The sequence below is a fragment of the Molossus molossus genome, unplaced genomic scaffold, assembly GCF_014108415.1.
Source record: "Molossus molossus isolate mMolMol1 unplaced genomic scaffold, mMolMol1.p scaffold_m16_p_19, whole genome shotgun sequence".
NCBI lineage: Eukaryota > Metazoa > Chordata > Mammalia > Chiroptera > Molossidae > Molossus > Molossus molossus.
In genome coordinates, this window is record NW_023425354.1 from 41,945,574 (window position 1) to 41,961,040 (window position 15,467).

Sequence of the window (15,467 nt, forward strand, 5' to 3'; positions counted from 1 at the left end):
GCACATCCATTGTGGCCCAGAGCCACCTGCGGGTTTTAGGTGACCTGTGTCCTAGGGTTGCTACCCTTCTGGCCTGAAGCAGAAGCCATCCCTGCAGAATAAAGCCACGGGTCCCTCCGTTACAGCTTCCCCAGCCCCGAGCCGAGGAGCAGGCAGCTGAAGCGTTGACCTTCCTGTGTCCTCTCTCTTGTAGAAAGTCTGCACCAAGTGTGGGATCGAGGCCTGCCCTGGCCAGAAGCGGGCCCTGTGGCTTTGTAAGATCTGCAGTGAGCAGAGAGAGGTAGGGTGCCCAGGGCAACCTGGGGGGGGGGCACTGGGGCTGGGGCTGAGCCCATCCTGATTGGGGGAAGTTCATGGTTGGTCACCGGGAGGGATTTCTCTGGAGGTCAAGGAGGAACTACTGGGGGGTGACCAGGGAGAAGGGTGGGAAGGGTCACCTGCCGGCTTGCCCGTTCTCACAGTGCAGAGGTGGCGGTGGGCCCTGGTTCTGCGATGCCTGGGGTCTGTGGCTTCAGAGGAAGCCCCGCACACTGAGTGTTGGTCATGTGGCGTTGGGGGTGGAAGTGGCCTGTTGTTATAGCCACAGTGGTGGCCGCCCCCAGTTGAACGTTTATTGTGTGCCTGGCACTGTGCTCAGTTATCCACATGTATGAATTAATTTCATCCTTCTACTGATGGGGAAACGGAGACTCGGAGGTTAACTGACTTGTGGGCACCCAGCTAGCTGGTGAGGGAGCTGGAGACACACGCCGCTGTGGTCTGCTGTAAGGATGTCCCCCAGAGTCCCTTCTGGGGCTAAGGGTCTAGAATTCTGGTTCCAACCCCATTTTAGGGGAAGAAACTGAGGCTCAGTGAGGCAGTCACAGCTGGGGGGCTTGAGCCTGCATCTCCTAACCCCAAACTCAGGGCATTTCTCACTGTACCAGGTCGGAAGTGGGGCCAGACCAGAGCAGGACGTTGGCAAGCAGCTCATGGGGAGGGTCATGGGGCAGGGGTGGTGGGGACAGAATGAGCCTGACAGAGGGCTCTGTCCCCGGATGCCAGATGTGGATTTTTTTTTTTTTTTAACTTATCCTGCTTGGGGCTTGGTGTGTGCTTTTAATCTGAGAATCCATCAAGTGCCTCCAGTTATGGGAAAGTCTCAGCCCGGCTAGTAGAATATTGCTGTTTCTACTAGTCCGTGTCTCCCCTTCCGGAGAGCCTGTTGGCGACCTCGTGGAGCCTCTTTCTCCATCCTCCGTGGCTCCCAATGCTCCTGTTTATTTCTTTATCTTTCTGGAATGCTTTCTAGGTAAATTGTTTCGTACTGTCTTCCAGTTCACTAAATCTCTGGGACTGTCTCCCAGCTGTCAGCGGTGTCGATGACCTCTCTTAGCATCAGCTTTCCTTGGGTATTTTGGAATTATTTGGGTTTGTATGCTCCTCTTGAATAGGAATCCGTTCCTCCCTCTCTCTCTCCCTGCCCGTCACCTCCACCCAGGTCCTGCGTGCCCCGTGCAGAGCCAGGTGTCTTGGGCTAGTGGTGAGCTGTGTCCATGGTGCTAATGGGATTATTCCCAGAGCCAATCACCAAGGCCCTGGCTGTGTGGGTGCTGCTGCCAGCCCCCCTCAGTGTTCCTATTCTCAGGTAAGCTCTAGTCTGAGGGGGAGGGAGGAACTCTGTTCTTTTCGGTCTCTTTTCCCAGATGGGAAATCCCTTCCCCAGCCCCCATTCTCAGTGACTCTGGCTCTGGTCCCCCCCCTGTCGTGGGGCACTTTCAGTCTCAGTCCCTGTGCCCTGGAAGACCGTGCTCCCCAGTGCCTCCACCTGCTTCGGGACCACGCTCCGCAGCTGGGCCTTCAGCTCCTCGAGGAGGACACATGCGGAGTTTCTCATCCACTGAGATCAGCGTCTGGCTTTGGAACACAGCTGGGTAGACTTGTGTTTAGAGCATTCTCTTCTGCCACTGCGGTGTCTTTACAACGGGGAAGGGACCAGCGGGCGAACGGCCATTCCGTCTGCCTAGAGGCCGGGTTGCTCATCCCTGGCTGCAGACAGTGGTCTCTGTTCCCAGAGGGGCTCCAGGAGCTCAGCGAGGTGGCTGCGAGTCCAGAGTGATGCGCGCGGTGCCTGGCACAGCACAGCTGCTCTGAACCCCAGAGGCCGCCTCCCTGCCGCCCGAGACGCCCCCTTTGAACGTGAGGTTCTTCCGGTCTTCAGCGGGCCCAGCTACCTATGAGAGGGGATTCCTCAAAGCGGTGTCTTGTGGGAGACACCTTAGCAGGATGAAAGGACAGTCACAGCTGAGCTGTTAGGGGACAGCGACGAAGGAGCCGCCACGGAAAAGAAGGCGGATGAAAGGAAAGGCGAGTGTAGCCAGTGGAATAACTGAGCAGCGAGCTGCGGTGGCAGCTGGCCCCGTGCAGCCCCGTGCGTCCCCGTCCGTCCCCACCACGAGTTCCCCTCGCGTCCGTGATAGTCCCGAGATACCACGTGCAGGGCCGAGCCCGTCCTAATCTCCACAGCACTGCGTTGCCCAGAACATCTGAAATAGCTTAGCATGAATTTTCTTATCTTTCTTAAGGCAACAAATGAGAGGCTGTGCGTTATGCTATCACTTTGTCCTTGAATTTCCAGAGGCCAGTCGAACCTAGCAGGATGAATGCTGCATTCCGTCTCTGCGGTACCAGGCACACTGTGGGCATTCAGGGTGCGTGGATGGGCCATACGTGTGCATGTCTATGAGTCTGGGTGCCTGTGGGCACCATACCCAGGTGTGCCTTTCCTGCCTGCTTTTGGGGTGGGAGAATGACAGGGTAATTGGCTTCCTAATGCCTTTTTTTTTTTTTTTAAGTTAGAAAGAGATCTAATCACAACAAAGAGCTAGCTAAATAGAAAGAGCGTTTAAAATGTCATTTTAAACGCCGCATACAGCTGGTTCTGAATCTGTGATAAAAATTAGGAGTTCCGTCCTGCAGAGGAAGCCAGGTCCTGATGGAAGAACTTGAATTTTCTGGTGGAGACTCTCACACCACTCGGCCCAAACATGCTCATCCTTCTTTCTTTCGGATGCTCACTTCCATCATCTCCGGCTGTGCTTTCAGGAATTTTCTGGAGTGAGATGAACGCTGGTTAAACGTCCCTGGGCCGTGAGGTTGGCGTTGCTGCCCTTGCGTGGTGCCACGGTGTGTGGGTCTGCCCTCTGCTCCTGAGAGGTTGACATTCTAATGCGTGTGCATTCATTCAGGCACCCGGCACATGTTTATCGGGCATCTTCTGTGTGCCAGGCAAAATAACTCTGCTCGTGGGCAGGAGGCCACAAACACAGTAAAGTAAATGCTACCGTGTCGCAGGTGGTGATAGAGTGTTCAGGGTAAAGGCAGGAAGAGCGCTGGGAGCAATGTGGGCAGCTGTTATTTTACGGGGGGGGGGGGGGGTCCGGTGTTGACGTGTGGCCGTAGGGATGGAAAGCATTACAAATAGAGGGTGTGGTGAGTGCAAAGGCCCTGAGGCAGGTGTGTGCTTGGTCATTTTGAGGACTAGCAAGGAGACCCGTATGGCTGGCTTTAGTCAGGGTCCAGAGGGGAGGTCGGAGATGTGGCAGGGGGTCAGACCACGTTGGTCCATTGTAAGGACTTTGGCTTTTACTCTGAGTGAAATGGGGAGCCTTTGAGGGTCCGGAGTGGAGGAGAGACATGACCTGAAACTTCCCTCTCTTTTTTATTTTTATGTTTTTATTGATTTAGAAAGAGAGAGAAACATCGATGTGAGAGAAAGACATTGATCGGCTATCTCCTGCATGCCCCCTACTGGGGATCGAGCCCCAAACCTGGGCATGTGCCCTGACTAGGAATCGAACCAGGACCTCTTAGTCCATGGGACAATGCTCAATCCACTGAGCCACATTGGCCAGGCCCTCCCTCTCTTTTTAAAGGATACTCTGGCTGCTGTGTTGAAAATAAATTGTAGACTATAATGTCAGAGTCAGTATCATGACATTTTATCTCTCTTATTTAATATTACCCCAGATATTTACGTTCTTGATTGTTGTGACCTTTAGAAGTTTTCATTTTAAAAAATATATATTTTACTCTTTTTTTTATTATAATATTAATATGGATCATTGACATTTACAATGTGTAAAAAAAAAAGTAAAATAATAGACATAATCTTACCTTCTAATCACTGTTAAAATTTTTACTTCTGCCCTGGCCGGTTTGGCTCAGCGGTTAGAGCATCGGCCTGCGGTCCGGAGAGACCCGGGTTCGGTTCCCGCTAAGGGCATGTACCTCGGTTGCAGTTTGTCCCCGGCCCTGGTTGGTCATGCGGGTGGCAGCCACTCGATGTGCCCCTTTCATGTCGATGTTTCTCTCTCTCTTCCCCTCTCTCTCTCTCCCTCTCCCACTCTATCTGTGCAAAAAATGGAAAAATGTCCTCGGGTGAGGATAAAAAATAAAAAAAAAATTTTTACTTCTGATCTTCTGGGGTTTTTTCCTTTATATTGTTGAGCCCATGTTTTAAAATTAACATATATTGCAAGTAGTTCTCAGTGTAACCAATAACTCTTCGTAAACATTCTGTCATATGGATATTCTGCTAATTTAAGACATCTAAATATTCCCCCCTTATTCATAACTGCAATATATATCTGTGTGCATAGCTTCTTGACTACATTTTAGATTTTATCCTTAGAATGGATTCTTAGAGGGAACAATAAATTTCGGTGGCTATAGTTTCTATTTATTATAGACACTTGACTTATTACTGTTGATTTATCTTATGAATAGCTGGTATATAGTTTTTATCCTTTATTGATTTTGGAGAGAGAGAGAAACATCGATGAGAGAGAACATTGATGGGCTGCCTCCTACATGCCCCCCACTGGGGATTTGGCCCACAACCTCGGCATGTGTCCTGACTGGGAATCGAACTGGCAACCTCCTGGTGCATGGGTCGACACTCAACCACTGAGCCACACCAGCCGGGCATTTTTCATCTTTTTATTTTTATTTCTTTAATCTATCTATCTATCTATCTATCTATCCTCACCCGAGGACATTTTTGCATTTATCTTCAGATAGAGCAAGAGGGAGAGAGGTGGGGAAGAGAGAGAGAGAGAGACAGCGATGTGAGAGAGACACATCGGGTGGTTGCCACCCACATACCCACATAACTCCAACCGGGGCTGGAGACAAACTACAACTGAGGTACGTGCCCTTAGCGGGAACCGAACCTGGGACTCTGGTCTGCAGGCCAATGCTCTAACCACTGAGCCAAACAGGCCAGGGCCATTTTTCATCTTTTTTAAATAAGTCTTGCTATGTGATAATAGCTGTTGCCATTATACAAAGAAGATAACGTGATTGATAATACCATTGTTCATAATCTTTCCCCCTCAACTCTGTGGATCTGCCCCTGTTGTCTACCAACCACATGTGAAAAGAGCCGCCATGAGGGAGAGGCAGCAAAGGGAACTGAGAGCATCGGTACCAAGGGAACTAGAGATGCTAGTGAACCTGTGAGAGAAAGATCCACAAGGTTTTTAAATTAATTAAAGGAGATGAACAAAGGAATAGAAACCAAATTCAACAAACAGGGCCTTTGAAAAAAGAATGAGCCGATTTGAAAAAGAAACAAATGAACCATTTCATGCCTGAAAATGAATGTTGTTAAAGAATGTTAAAACTCAGTTGAACCATACTTCAGTAATTTTTAGAGCAATAGACCTTGCCATTCTCATTAACAGACACAGATATTTCCTTATCATTTGCTTCCTATTGATGTGTTTTTGTTTGATCCCTGGTGGGTACTCCCAACAGCCTGGAGTACTGGTCCCTGATTTCCACTCTACTGATGAGCATGAATATGATGTTTTTGTGACCACACCAAACTACACTCTTCACCTAATTAGCCACTTGCCTTTTTTAACTTGCTGCTTATGCAAGCATTCATTTTCCCAATTCCCCACCCCACCTCATCTCCATTCCTTCTGTGAACAGGAGTCTCTAGGCACTTTCCTGGTTTCCTTGCTGGTAAATTAATACACTCTGAGATGTGTTCAAGATTTAAAGAAGCGAAACAGGGAATGAGAGAAACTGTCCTCAGTGGACTGGTTAAAGAGTATATCAGGCACACCTGAAGAACCCCAAGAAGACCTGTGAACCAGATGACAGTCCCAAGGATGCATGCAGCAGAGGCAGCGATTCAGTTAAACCCTTGACTACCAGGTTGAGAGAAAGAGAAGGCAGGGATATAGGACCTCATAGTGTACAACATAAAGTTGTTTTCAAGGCAAGAACAGACATGGGGAGAAGCCTGAAGCCAGACCTATGCTTTTATTCCCCTTTAAATAACCTGGCAGTGACACACACACACACACACACACACACACACACACACACACGGTGGGTAGGTTTACAGTTATGAGTACATGAAACACAGTTCATTCTTGTATTGTTATTTAATAAGTGTTGTATTATTTTCCATACAAACAACTGTAACCCACTTTGCATTTTCATTGCTTGTTGCGTAGAAGAAACCTTTTTGGATCTTTGATTCAGGAAAGCTTTTCAATTATGTTTTTGCTTATTACTTTGTTCCCGACTATTCTCATTTCTTCTCTCGGGAGCCCTTTTAACATGGAGATTGCGCTCCGTCCTGTCTTCTGTCTTCATTGTCTTCTACACAGTCAATTTTAACTCCTTTAATTTCCCCCTCCATTCTGAAAAATCTTAAGGCTTTTTCCACATCACGGATTCCATGTTTTCTGGCCTGACTGTGGTGGTGTCGTGTGTTTTGTGCAGAGCGTGGCAGGTGCAAGTATGTGCCTCAGCCTCTGGGAGCTCCGGGGTCTACCAGGCGCAGCACGCACGCCTCTCGCAGCCTCTGCTTTGGCCCAGGATTTCACCTGTGATGCTCTGCTCCACAGGGAGCCACTGCGACTCTCCCGTGACCTGGCCCCTGGTGACTGGACCTAGGGAGGACATGGAAATCTGCCGCCCCTGGTTTGTGCTGTTTCCTTGGTTCTTCCTGCCTCTCCCTGCTCTCCCACTATGACCTTTACTGAAAGTAATGCTCCTTCCCAGATGCAGTTCTCGGTCCAGCTCCTTCCCACTCCTGGCTTGTTACTTTCTTTTCTTTTCTTTTTTTGTGGTACGTGCCCCTAGCCGGAACCGAACCCGGGACTCTGGTCCACAGGCCGACGCTCAACCGCTGAGCCAAACTGGCCAGGGCTGTTACTTTCTTTATCCTTATTTATCCCAAGAATAAAGACAGGGTTGGAGGAGGAAGGACAGACTCCTGTGTGGCACCAGAAACCCGCAGGCATGCCGTGCCAGGAAGACTGGCCAGAAAGGGGCTCGGACCCTGCACCCTGATCCCTGCCAGGGCCCAGGTGGGCAGTGACACTTTCGTGCCGCCCGCCTGCCCGCGTGGGAGCTGAGACTGGCTGTCGGCCGACATCAGACCCCTCCGGTGCTGGGGTCCCGGTGCCCCTTCTCCTCACACCCTCACGCATGTTAGTGCTGCATCGGGGGCTTCGAAACACAGGGTGTGGCAGGCTGGAAACTCCCTTCACTTGCTGTTTGGCCTTTAATCCCATTCATTTAAAAAACAAAACAAAAAACACAGTGACTCATTCAAAGTTATACTGACATCAGTGGGAAAGTTCATTGGAATCTGGATTCCCCAGGATTCTAGAAAGCATTCTTCCAGCCTCTAAAAGGTATCTTTGGAGTCAGAAGGCTTCTCTGAGGGGAGTGAGCTAGAAAGGGGTGAAGGCCAATTTGTAGGTAATCGAAAGCTGATTAATACAATTAGAGGGCTCTTCTCCGTTCAGCATGGGCTGGGCCTTCCCAGGTCCACGGGCCCAGCGGCGTCAACACTGCCCGTGTTTTCTGCAGTGCTTTGCCTACAAAAGGTGCTCAGGACATGTGTGTTAATTGAAAGAGACATTTGCAAAAAAGTAAAGCTGATTTCTTGCTCCGGGCACTTTAGAAGCTTTTCCCAGCAGGGGGCTTTTGATTTCTTGAAGTTTTGACACAGAGGGCCCTGACTGGGGTCCCACGGTGCCCACGGATGCTCACGGATGCTCGGCCTGTATTCCTGCCTCCTGGCCCCTCTCCTTGTTGATTGACTGTGAGAGGAATCTGTGAAGTAGGAAAGCAGCTTCCTGTGGAGCCCGTAAGTCATCTCCCACCCACCCAGCCTGGAGGGTGACCCGTAGCCCAGCTGGGGCCCCTGGGGGAGTCCACCCTGGCTCAGGCCTGCAGGAGGCCGGAGAAGCGGGGCCGGCACTCCCTGCCAGCGCCGGTGGGAAGCTGCCATGCCAGCCGAGCCCAGCACCCCTGTGGCACCTGCCCCTGCCGCGGGCAGCCTGGGCTCGTTGCAGGCTGCCATCTGCTTCCCCACGCTGGTTTTCCATGGTCTTGCTGTTACTTGCAGTTTGGGTTTTTGCTGCAAACAGCTTTGCCGGAGGGCCCCCTCCGGAGGCCCGCGAGCACAGTCAGGAGGGGGTGGCCGCCTGAGCTCCTTGCCATCTGCGTCTAGCTCATTCTGGGCTGCTGTTGGGGCGTCCCTGGGGGACCCGGATGGTCACACTTCCTCAGTGTGTTGGTCACCTCCCACGCACCACAGCTCTACCAAGCAGACCCACTACCAGCGCAGGCTCCTGGCCTCCCACACACGTGGAAGTGGCAGGAGGAATAGGCCCCTGGTGCCAAGCAGTCCCCCTTCCTCCCATGGCGGGGCAGAGCGGTCTCCCAGCCCGTCCCTGCCCCTGGTTTGGGGTGCCTACTTGAGTCCGTGTCTGTGCCCTGGAGAAAGAACTCGCCTCTCTGAGATGCTGTCCCATCCAAGAGGGAAGTGCCTTTCTCTCCCCGTGCCCCGCCCACCGAGCCAGCTGGCCCACCCCAGCTCGCCGGAGGCCCAGCCTGCCGCTGAGCAGTGGACATTCACCGAGCACCCACTACGGGCCAGGAGGTGAATCTCTGGCTTCACCCTCACAGGAGCCCAGTGAGGTACTCAGAATTGCCCCGTGTGACAGAGGGGGAAACTGGGGCTTAGAGAAAGGTCACTTGCCTAAAGACACCAGGTAATAATTCCTGGAGCCAAAGGTTGAAGCCAGGTGTGTCTGCCTCCCCAACGCCTTCTAACAACTCTTTCGATTCATTCATTCATTCATTTATATAATCGTCATCGCGCATTTGCTGTGTGCTGGCCACTGTTTTAGGCCCTTAGAAAACTGCTGTGAACAGAACAGCCAATATCTCTGCCTTGAGTTTACAGTCCAGCAGGGGCCGGGGAAGGAGAGAGGGAACAGACGGTGGACGCAACCACTAGACGAGCAACGTGTCTGGGGTGCTCGGCGCCGAACGGGAAGAACAGAGCAGAGGGATTGGGAGTGTTGAGTGCAGGCAGGGTGGGGGGAGGCTGCTGTGTTCAACGTCAACCGGCTACCTCGTCACACCCGTGAGGATGGCTAATATTTAAAGAGCAGAAAATAATAAGTGTTGGGGAGGATGTGGAGAAATTTGAACCCTTGTGCACTGCTGGTGGGAACGTAATATAGCGCAGCCACAGTGGAAGACGGTGTGGCAGTTTCTCAGGAAAGGAATGATCTAGCAATTCTGCTTCTGGGTCAGTACCCTGAAGAATTGAAAACGGACCAAAACGGGCATTTGCACACCCTTGTTCGTCGCAGCATCATTCACAATAACCGAAAGTGGGAAGCACCCCAAGCACGGACCGTTGGGTGACTGGATACACAAAATGAGCTATGTGCCTGTTATTCATGTTGTTCGGCCTTCGACAGGAAGGCAGTTCTGATGCATGCTGCCCGGAAGGACATTGAGGACACGATGCTGAGTGAACTGAGCCCGTCACAAAGGACACATTGGGCACAGTTCCACTTACACGAGGTGCCCAGAGCAGTCAGGTCACAGAGGCAGGAATGGAATGGTGGCTGCCAGGGGATGAGGCGGGGGAATGAGTTAGTGTTTCATGGGCACAGAGTTTCCCCTTGGGGAGATGTAGAGGTCTGGAGATGGACGGTGGGGACAGTCACACATCAGTGTGGATGTACCTAGGGCCCCGGACTGTACATAACAGTGGTTGGAAGGCTACGTTTTGTGTTATGTGTATTTTACCACAATTTTAAGGGGGAGGGATACTGCCTGGCCAATGTGGCTCAGCGGGTTAGGCGTCGACCCATGCAGCAAAAGGTCGCCTGTTCGATTCCCCGTCAGGGCACATACCCAGGTATCAGACTCAATCCCCTGTGTACAGGGGGCAGCCAATCAGTGTTTCTCTCTCATTGATATTTCTCTCTCTCTCCCTCTCTCTTCCTCTCTCTGAAATCAATAAAAATATTTTTTTTAAAGGGGGGGATACTGGCCCTGGCCAGTTTTGCTCAGTGGTTAGAGCGTTGGCCTGTGGTCCAGAGAGACCTGGGTTCAGTTCCCACTAAGGGCACGTACCTCGGTTGCAGTTTGTCCCCGGTCCCAGGTGGAATCATGTGGGTGGCAACCAGTCGATGTGTCTCTCTCACGTCTATGTTTCTCTCTCTCTTCCCCCCTCTCTACCTCCCGCTCTATCTGAAGATAAATGCAAAAATGTCCTCGGGTGACGATAAAAAAAGAGAGAATCACAAGGTGTGGCACGCCTTCACTGTCCTATTGGTGTGACAGCATCCTGACGCCACAACCCAGCTCCCCTCCCCACCCTCTCCCCATTGGGCCTTCACAACCCGTCTCTCCTCTGCTATGACACCCTCCTGCTCCTGCCCCTGCGGAGGGGCGAAAAGCTGGGAAGAAAACATCTCTGAAATCTTGCATTAATTTGAATAAAAGTTTGCATCATCAGAGTTCCCTGCTCGTTTTTACAGATGCCCAATGACATCGGCTGGCAGGATTTTGCCCCTCTCCCTAGCCCGCTGTCTGGAGGTTGGAGACCGGGAGCAGAGTGTGGCTCCTCCTGTAGGAAGTATTTAAGCTCCGAGGTGGTGCCCAGCCCTGGAAAAACCCACCCCTTCCTTTCCTACAGAAATAACTCAAGACCTGTCCTGCTGCGGCACCAGAAAATCCCTCTGACAAAGAACACCCCCTGGTATGGGGAGGTGTAGGGCTGTGTCCCCATATTCCAGCCAAACAAGCTCTGGGACCTAAGTGACGAGTCCCGGGTGGCACAGAAGAGCTGAGATTTGACCCTGGGCTGTCTGACAGGCTCTTGCCACTAGACCCGCTTCCTCCTCCCGATTTCTACCAAGCCGGCGGCCACTGCCTTTGGAAAGGAAGGAGTCCTCAGCCTTCCTGTTCCAGGGCAGCCCGTAGGCTGGAGAAAGATGGGCTGGGTGAAGGGAGGCAGCCCTTTAGCCTGTCTCCCTTCAGTGGTCAAAGTAGTGCCAGCTCTCTGGGTGGCTCCTGGGTCCCTGCCCCCCTTCTTCTTGCCCCGAGTTTGTAAGTTGTGACATCCCAGACCAGGTCACACACCCACCGCCGAAGCCCAGCCTGGCCCTGACCGTTATCTAGTTGCATCTCTGAACCTGGCTTTGGGTCCCAGCACCTGCTGGTTGTCCCCTTGACCCACAAACTTTGCCTGCTGCTCCCAGCCCTGCTTTGACTTGAAGGCTGTGTTACGGTCACGGGCCAGCTCCTGCTGCCCCCCATTTGAGTATTAAATTAGAGAGGCCCATTCAGTAGGAGTCCCAGCTGGTTTGTCTCCACACTGCACCTGGCACCTCAAGAGTGTCATCTCAGCCCGGCTGGTGTGGCTCAGTGGATTGAGCATCATCCCATGGACTGAGTGGTCCCGGTTCAATTCCCAGTCAGGGCACATGACCAGGTTATGGGTTCAATCCCCAGCGGGGGGCATGCAGGAGGCAGCAGATTGATGCGTCTCTCTCACGTTGATGTTTCTCTCTCTCTCCCTTCCTCTTGCTCTAAAAAGCTATAAAAAACATTTTTTTAAAAAAAGAGCATCCTCTCCTATGCATGACACTCGTCCTCGTACCTCACTCCTAGCTGCACCCTAGAGAAACTCTCACACGTCCTCCCTGGGAAACATGACCAAGAGTGCAGGTGGCAGCAGTTTTTGTCAGAGCAAAAAACCGGAAACAACCCCAGTGTCCTTTCACAGTGGAACGGATAGATGGGCTGTGAAATATTATACAGCGGTGAAAAAGAAACTGCAGCTAAACTCATCAAAGGATGGATTTAAAATACAATGAGCAAAAGGAAAAAAAGCAAGTCACCAGAGAATACACCATGATTCAAAAATATGTTCAAAACCAGGTGATAATAGTTTATTTAGGAATGCACACATAAGTGGTCTTTTTAGATAGAAGAGCCTGAGGTTGCTTTATGCAAAATTCCAGGAAAAATGTTCTGGATGGTGGCTCCCTCCAGAAGGCAGGGTGGGCTGACAGGGGCTTCTCCGGTTTGGTAATAGTTCATTTCTTGATGAGCTCACAGCTCATCACTGTTTTCATACACTTTCCTGTGGATGCTAGATTCCACACGCACATGCCCAAAAAATAACAGGGGGCCACTAAAATCAGACCCCAAGAAAGCTTGAGTAGTGAAGTGGAGAAAAACCTTAAAAATTCCCCAGAATGCAGAGGGGAAAGCCCCCAAAGAGCAGAAACCGGTAAGGGAGACAGTGATGGACCTGGAGGAGGGAGCGAGCTGTGGACCCTCGGAATTGTAGGTGTGCCCCAGGAAGGAGCAGGAGCAGTTGGGAATGAAGCGATGTTGGATTGGGGACCATCCCTGGCTCGGCCCCTTGCCCAGCCGAGTGGGGGTCAGCCCAGAAATGGGTTCACATTGGCTTTGAAATATGTTTCTGAGACTGTGTTTAAACATCGGATGTTTGTTGTTCTGGGAACTGAATCAAAATCACAACGCTCTTCTGAAAAGACCTGGCTGGGGATAATCGGCCTGTCCAATTTCTGATCCAGCCCATTCATTTCCTGCGTGCGGCCCGCTCCATCTGGGAGGGAGGCCGGCCCGCAGCCAGGCGCCGCCAGCACACGTTCGCCCTCTCCGATGTGTGTGGGAACTGGGAAGATCATTAAATGTTTGGGGTTGGAAGGGATCCGCGCTGCATGCAGTGAGGAGCGAGGGGAGGGTGCGTGCGATGCCCACGGAGCAGGCAGTTAAGACCAGTAGTGAAGCGTCCTTAGCCTGCATGGGTTTGTGGAACTTGCGAGACCATTCTGGACAAAGGGAGAAGGTGGCGTGTGCGACCAGAGGCGCCCCTCAGGCACAGACCCTGAACATGGGCAGTGAGGAGGGGGTGAGGCCGAGTTGGAGGCTGGCCTGCGCCCCAGAGGTTCTCCCTGACCCAGGGCACAGGGCCTGCAGCCCTGGAGAGCCAGGCGGGGCGTCACCTCCCTCTGACGCTGGCAAATGCTGCTCGGTGGCCACTGTGCGGACACCCCGCAGGATCCAGCCCCCCCCCCAGGGGTTAATGGGAGCCAAAGCATTTCCCCTGCTTCTAAAACAATCTCGCCAAAGTGTTTAAACTATCTGTCAAGAAAACAGTCCCCACAGAGTATTTCTTTCTCATCGCATGTTTTCCTTTCCACTGTGCTGCCAACTGCCTGCCTCCCGGACTGACCTGCTGGCTCGGAAACCCCTGGACGTGCAGGGGGAGTTCGCTCAGGCCCTGGGGAGGGCTCGGGCTCTGGGGCTGAGCAAGGGGCTGCCCTGGCGCGTTGGAAAAGAGGGCAGAGGTGCACTCAGCCTTTGCTGGGGCTCCATTTCCAGCCCATCTCCTGGCTCAGGGACACACACACACACACACACATGCACGCATGCACACACACGAACACGCACAAGCACACACGCCCGGATTTATTTTATTCCATTAAAATGCAAATACACAATGCTCCTGGGAGGGCTCTCACTTAGCTTTCTGCTGACTCCTGGGTTCTGAGTTAGGCGCCGGAAGGGATTAGTGGAGAGTCGGAGCGCAATGGCGTCGAGGGCGCCGGGCCCGCCTGCCCCGGTGCCTCTCAAAGCCCGTGGTGGACCCTGGGTGCCTACTAGTGCTCTCCAACCTGGACGGGGAGACCGGAGCAGACAGCGCCTGAAGGCAGAGCTCCGGGCGGTGGAGAACGGAGCCACGGACTCCTGCCCTCCGTGGATTTCTGCCACAGGGCCACCCATCTCCAAGAACACGCGATCTTCCCTGTCCCTCGCCCAGTCCTGACGCAGAGGAGGGGCGGACTAACGTCATTCGCGTGAATGAGCACCTCACTGCCTCTGCAGAAGTTGTTCGTTGGCCTCATCCTTCTGAAGCGGGGAAGCAAGCCATGCGGGGAGTCTGAACGCAATCCCACCAACCGGAAAGAAGCTAAAAACAACAAAGATTTTTAGAACAAAACAAGAAGGGCGGGGGGGGGGGGAAAGAGGGCAGAAGGAAAAGAAAAGGAAAGAAACCCATCAGAAAATCAAGAATTTCTGTATGACAAACCTTTTCCCTGGTTTTAATTCTGTTAGTTGTCTCAGGCAGATAGAAAAATGGGTGTCTATGTGCGTATATAACTTTTAACATTTTCAAGCCAACATTTGTCGAGTCACGCTGTAATAGAGAAGTGTCTGTTACCTGTAACGGAGGTTATGCCCAGCCCCTTGCCCTGAGGAGGGGGACCCGACGCTTTTTTCCAGACACTTCTTACTTTTCCTTGAGACAATCAGGAATTTTGGGTCAGATTATTATCGTTAACTGATTATTTTATATCTACTTTTTAAGCATCACTTTCACATCTTTCCTACTTTGTAGTTGTAGTTACATAAGTTATTTAGACTGAATACTGTTTTTACTTTGGTTCATTGTTCACTGAACTTTCTGATATCATGAGCCCCTCCCCTCCCCCCCCCGATTCTGGAGCTTTTTACTATAATTCATCTGTTGGTCCACTGAACTATACTTTTGAACAATTTTTTAGGAAGACTGGGCCTATCTCTCTTTTCTGTTTTTTTGCTGATCCACAGTACCTTTCTGGGATACAAATCCCAGCCATGTTCTGGATTATAGGGGCAGGTGGAGGTGCCCTCATAGGCATTTAGGATGGCAGATGCCACAGTCTTTCCTGGGCTGCCTCTGTGTGGCTGCAGATACCTGCTTCCTGCCCCACTGAACAAGCATATAGTCACAGCCATGCCGGAGTCACACACGCTGTGCAAACGGAGTCTCCATCGCCCTTGGGTATGGCAGCAGGGAACCCAGCTGTCCGTCAGAACTTTAAGGTAGGGTGGCCTCGATTTGGTTTGAGCAGCAGAGAGTATTTCTGGCATAAAATAATACTAAAATCGAATGTTTGCTACATTAGCACATCTCACGTCTACCTGCCTTGCTCGGTATCAGCTTGTTGTCCTTGGCTGAAATCATGGCTTCTCGTACTGAGGTTGTCACCACAAAACCATGTCAGAGGGTACTGCCCAGCTGTCTGAGGGCAGCATCCCTTCCAACCAACAGCAGGACAGGA

At 51.9% G+C, this 15,467-nt stretch overlaps 1 protein-coding gene across 2 annotated transcripts in view; it reads left to right on the forward strand.

Annotated features, from left to right (window-relative positions):
* RPH3AL (rabphilin 3A like (without C2 domains)) overlaps positions 1-15,467 on the forward strand; it is a 113,069-nt gene that overhangs the window by 50,986 nt on the left and 46,616 nt on the right. Inside the window, exon 5 of one of the 2 annotated variants that reach the window (XM_036268080.1) lies at positions 194-280. The exons of the other annotated variant lie outside the window; for it this stretch is intronic. Within the exon in view, the coding sequence (XP_036123973.1) occupies positions 194-280 (87 nt within the window). The remainder of the gene's footprint in view (positions 1-193; positions 281-15,467) is intronic. 2 annotated transcript variants of the gene reach the window in all.